Source organism: Echinops telfairi, unplaced genomic scaffold (assembly GCF_000313985.2).
Source record: "Echinops telfairi isolate 266 unplaced genomic scaffold, ASM31398v2 ScPeMD7_53;HRSCAF=182, whole genome shotgun sequence".
Lineage (NCBI taxonomy): Eukaryota > Metazoa > Chordata > Mammalia > Afrosoricida > Tenrecidae > Echinops > Echinops telfairi.
Genome location: NW_022103951.1, coordinates 17,627,769 through 17,632,566, shown reverse-complemented (window position 1 = coordinate 17,632,566; position 4,798 = coordinate 17,627,769). Strand labels below are relative to the sequence as shown.

Here is a 4,798-nt window from a genome sequence, read left to right as displayed (position 1 = left end):
TAGTCACAGAGAATGCCTGGTGGCCCTGGGACACTGAGGAGTGCAGCTAGAGTGGCAAAGTTGATTTGGGTCTTGTGAAAACTTTGTGACCATGCTACAAGATGGGGTGCTTTTATAGGTGTGGGGGGGGGGGGGGGGGGATGGCACCTGCACAGGATTCCCAGTGGGGCTTGGTGTCACATGACTGCCAGCAGTTATGCCTTGTGATGACCACACGGCCTAGGGTTTCAGTCCTTGGCGTCACAATTCACTGGTGAGGCTCAGTGAGTTTGGGCTCAACACAAGGATCTGGAAATCCTGGTGGGTTGGGCGCCATCACACATTGGTTTTAAACCTGTTCAAAGGCGAAAAAGCAGGACTTGTTACCACAGTGTTAACATTTTTGAGAACTGATGGGAAACGCAGGACAGCATTCTAGCTCTCTAAAGCAGCTGAAGTCGCCGGTGAGGCTCGTTTCCCAAGGTCCTGGGCCACACGCGTGAGGCCTCTCTTTCCAGGAGGGAATCAATTAGAGCTTATTTTCCCCATGAATCCTCTTTCCAACATTACCCACTCGGTTCATTTGATGTAGATGCCACCACCTAATCAGATGCCAGCCCCTGATCAGCCCTTTCCGCTGTCGACGACCAGGGAGGAATCTTCCATTCCAAGAGCGGACTCCGAGAAGAAGTGGGTGTACCCCTCCGAGCAGATGTTTTGGAATGCCATGTTAAAGAAAGGGTGAGTGAGGGTGCCTGCGGTCGGCAATAGCAACTTGCTGGTCAGCGTTGTTTGCAAAATAAATGTCAAAGACGTTTCCAATCCTCTAAACCTTCAGGAAAGCCTGGTGAGTCAGTCATTCTCTGCTACTCACCTACTTTTCCGGACTTCTCAAATTCTAAAGGCAAGCCAGTAATTGTTACGGGAAAAAAACAACAACCCACAAAAACCTCTGTCCTAGGAAATCCTTGGAAAAGGTGGGGCGGGAGGGACTAGTCATTCATCTATGGTATCACCTGAAAAGGGTCAGCCCCAAATCGATAGTGGCATGATCCTTGTGTGACTGGTTTTGGGGCTCCGTGAATGAGATTAAGGGGTCCCTTGGGCCTTGTTTCCTGTGTGTCTGCAGTCCCTTTGGGCTGCTGGCTAGTCCTGCTCTGTGGGGCCACTGACGTCCATAGACCATGAGCCTTCATCTTCCGTTCACAGGGGCGAGGACTCATTTTGTGGCTCTCTCAGTAACTGTCAGGCGGTACCCATGCTCTTTCCTAGGTGGAAGTGGAAACACGATGATATTAGTCAGAAAGATATGTATAATATCATTCGAATTCACAATCAGAATAACGAGCAAGCCTGGAAGGAGATCTTGAAGTGGGAAGCCCTGCACGCCAGGTAAGGACATGGACTTGAGTCAATGGAGCAGCCACCCCTCTTGTTAGCAGTCCGCTCTCCAGACACAGCAGGCCAAGTGGCATGTTCCACTGTATGGCGAAACCCCTATGGAGTTGTGTCCCCTGGCAGGTGCTCTGTGATTGCTGGGGTGGCAGGGACCTGGCAGCAGTGCTTGGGCTAAAAAAGTTCAGTGCCTGATTTTGTTTTTAATAGAAAGTTTTGTAATATTTGGAAAACCTGAAACTCTTCCTGGGGGGCGGTGTTTGGGCTGTGGACCCAGCACGGATGTTGCAGGTGGGTGTGACGCCTGTCGAGCGAAAAGGGCTCATCCCAAGAGTCTGTGGTGATGTCCTGTGGCAGGCGCTGTCCTGGTTCTTCCACGCACTGCTTTGGAAGCTAGAGAGGTACACCCAGGCAGTCAGCGTGGCTCTGAGGGGAAGTGGGTGCCCCTCATAGTAGATGTCAGTCAGCTGTCTGAGTTGCAGCAGAATTAAGCAGCTTGTTGGAAACACACACCCTGGGCCTGGGAAGAAAGTCTGCCAGGGTTGGATCTCATCTTGGCCTATGGCCTATGGCCCTTGGGCAGTGTGGGGGTAGGGGGGAGTAGAGTGCCAGAACTCCTAGAGGCCCCTTGGTGCTCCGGCCCTTAGGAGAGACACTTGAGGATGGCCGCCAAGCTTACCATAGTATGTCACTCCCAAGACAGGCGACCTCATTTCCACCTCATCTTCTCTCCTGCTCCGGGACCACTGGGAGGGTTTTCCCAGAGATCATGGCTAACCTCCAGGTTAGCGGTTCAAACCCACCACTCGCTCCGAGGGAGAAAGATGAGGCTTGTAGCTCCCTGAAAGATTTAAAGTCTCAGAACCCCACAGGGACACTTCTTCCCTGTCCTTAATGGTCACTATGAGTCAGCATCGACTTGAAGGCATTAAGTTTGGTTGGGTTTGGTCTCTGAAAAGAGGATGTTTGAATAGACTTTTCTTACCTGGGGATTCCTAGGGAGTGTCCCTGCGGTCCAACATTGATCCGGTTTGGAGGTAAAGCTAAGGAGTATTCGCCAAGGGCAAGGATCCGTTCCTGGATGGGGTAAGTGCCAGTGCAAACATGATACTGTCCCCTTCCTTAGGTAACGTGACCTTTCTGTCATTAGCAGAAGTGAAAAGATCTAAAAAACTCGGAGGTCAAGGAAAAAAAGCCAACCCTGCCAGTGGTGCCGAGACACGACACCCAGCACCACCTTCCAGAATGTAATGGTGGCCCTCACTTGCAGTTTCTCCTGGGCAGATTGGCAGGGCCCTTCTGGCCGTACGCTGGCTTCCCATCTGCTTGCTGTCAGGGATCCGGCTGAGCTGCCATTTGTCATGTGGGCACCCACCCCTTCCTATCATTGGCTTTCCAGCCTGAACTTGTGCAGTATCTCAGCAGACCTCCCTGATCCGGCTCCTTCCCACAGAATGCCACCAGACTAGCTGCATTCCGGGTGGCCAGCATTCCGGTTCTCCCCATGAATCTCAGCTCCCCAGTTAGAGGGAGAACTCTCAGGGCAGGCAGGTGCTCTTCTGGATCTTTCTTACGGTTTGACCCAGGTTGGAGTGCCCAGGAAGCGTTTGAGCCCTCACTGGCCTGTTTTCTTCCAGGTATGAGCTGCCCTTTGACCGGCACGATTGGATCATCAACCGCTGTGGGACGGAGGTGAGGTACATCATTGACTACTACGATGGCGGCGAGGTGGACAAGAACTACCAATTCACCATCTTGGATGTCCGTCCTGCCCTGGATTCCTTCTCAGCGGTGTGGGACAGGATGAAGGTCGCCTGGTGGCGCTGGACTTCATAACCACTGTTTTGTTGGAGATGGAAAAATAGGAACTATTTTTTTTCTGAACTAGATTAAACTATTTTCCCTAGACAGCATTGCATTTAGGATGACACAGGAGCTTCAGGTCAGTCATCAGACACTCAGCTTAGGGAAGGATGGTCTCTAGCCTCCGATTCCACCGTGCCGCTGTGAGCAGCTCCTCATACATCCCCCCCTCCCCCCTTCTTCAGCGGTCGCCCCTTTACCAGCAGTATTGCCTGTGTATTTCATCTAGAAAAGTCTGAACCACCTCTGTAAAAGGACTTTTCGGTTGAAAGTGAAGGAAGCGGTTTTTGTTTTAGCCTGAGTGTGTTCTCACACATACTTGATGTAGATCCACGGAAAGTGAAGTTGATGCTCCGGAGGGCTTTACTCTGTCCTCGAGTGAAACTGAAACTGCGTTTTCAATAAGAGGCCATTGTGCTTTTCAGAAAGTTCACCCGTTTGTAAAGTTCCTCCAATAGACTAGTGACATCTGAACACACCGAGAAAGGTGTAAGCTGAAACTATGCCTGGCAAGACTCAGGCAAAGGTTGGATCTCCCAGTTCCTTGTCCAAGTGAGATCTTGGACCTTGTAGCACACGGGTAGTCCCTGACTGCTGATGGTGGTTTCCTTCTGATGGTTCCATGGTATGTTCGTTCCGATGGAAGGCCAAGATTTCATCTTACTTTGTTTTCATGATTATTCCCTTTGAGTATCAGTGTCTTTACATTCTGCACATATCACACACACATCAAACATCTGCGAATGGGAATAGCAGCAAACTACCCCAAGACGGTGTCTGTAGTACTTATTCCTAGTGATGAGAGGTACCGAAAAACACAGTCCTTAGTGGGCTTGGTCACAACTAGACTACATTGGGAGTTGGGAACTACCTGTCCTTTCATGTCCACGGTGCTTTGAAATACATAACTAAATTTGTGAGATAAGTTTTTTTTAGCTTCTGTTTGTATCCACCAATGCTGTCAGCAGATGGCTCCTGAGTTGGCCCAATGTCGTCCCGTTCCCTCTCTCTGAAGCCATTCTTCTTGACCTAAAATCTCAGGAGCCTGTCTTGGGTTGTGTTGTTGCGAACACTCTGTTCGCGTGTTAAATTCTTCAAGAATCATCTGGGCTTCCACTGCTATAGAATGTTGAACCTAAGGCACCATGTCAGTTTAGGTTTCTGTTAAGAAAACTCTAAATCTGCCGTTAAACTTCCTTGAATCAGTAAATTAGAAACTGGTTGCTCTTTTAATTTTCATAATGTTTTACCAACAACTGTTGGTTGGGGGTTTTGTGTGTGTGTGTGTTTATATTAAATAATTTATCTGAAACGTCACAGTGTTAACATTTTTTGGAAGAGATTGATGGTATGTAAGCAATTAATGAAGATTGCTCTGTGGTGTCAGTTTTATTGCATAAAGTTTTGAAAACCCAACCACCTTAAATATGCATTTCAAAATTCTTGTATACAAGGATAAGTCAAAAGATATTACTGATAGGGTTCTAGTTCATGCACGGGTCTATGCCAAATAAAGCGTATTTAAACATGTCTTATTAGTGGATGGCTACAGACAAGTTCT

At 48.9% G+C, this 4,798-nt stretch overlaps 1 protein-coding gene across 1 annotated transcript in view; it reads left to right on the top strand.

Annotated features, from left to right (window-relative positions):
- LOC101638704 (holocytochrome c-type synthase) overlaps positions 1-4,554 on the top strand; it is a 7,943-nt gene extending 3,389 nt beyond the window's left edge. The window contains exons 4-7 of the mRNA XM_004709974.2: positions 572-720; positions 1,252-1,371; positions 2,374-2,460; positions 3,012-4,554. Coding sequence (XP_004710031.1) covers positions 572-720; positions 1,252-1,371; positions 2,374-2,460; positions 3,012-3,210 — 555 coding nt within the window. The 3' untranslated portion in view covers positions 3,211-4,554. The remainder of the gene's footprint in view (positions 1-571; positions 721-1,251; positions 1,372-2,373; positions 2,461-3,011) is intronic.
- Positions 4,555-4,798: the final 244 nt, after the last annotated feature.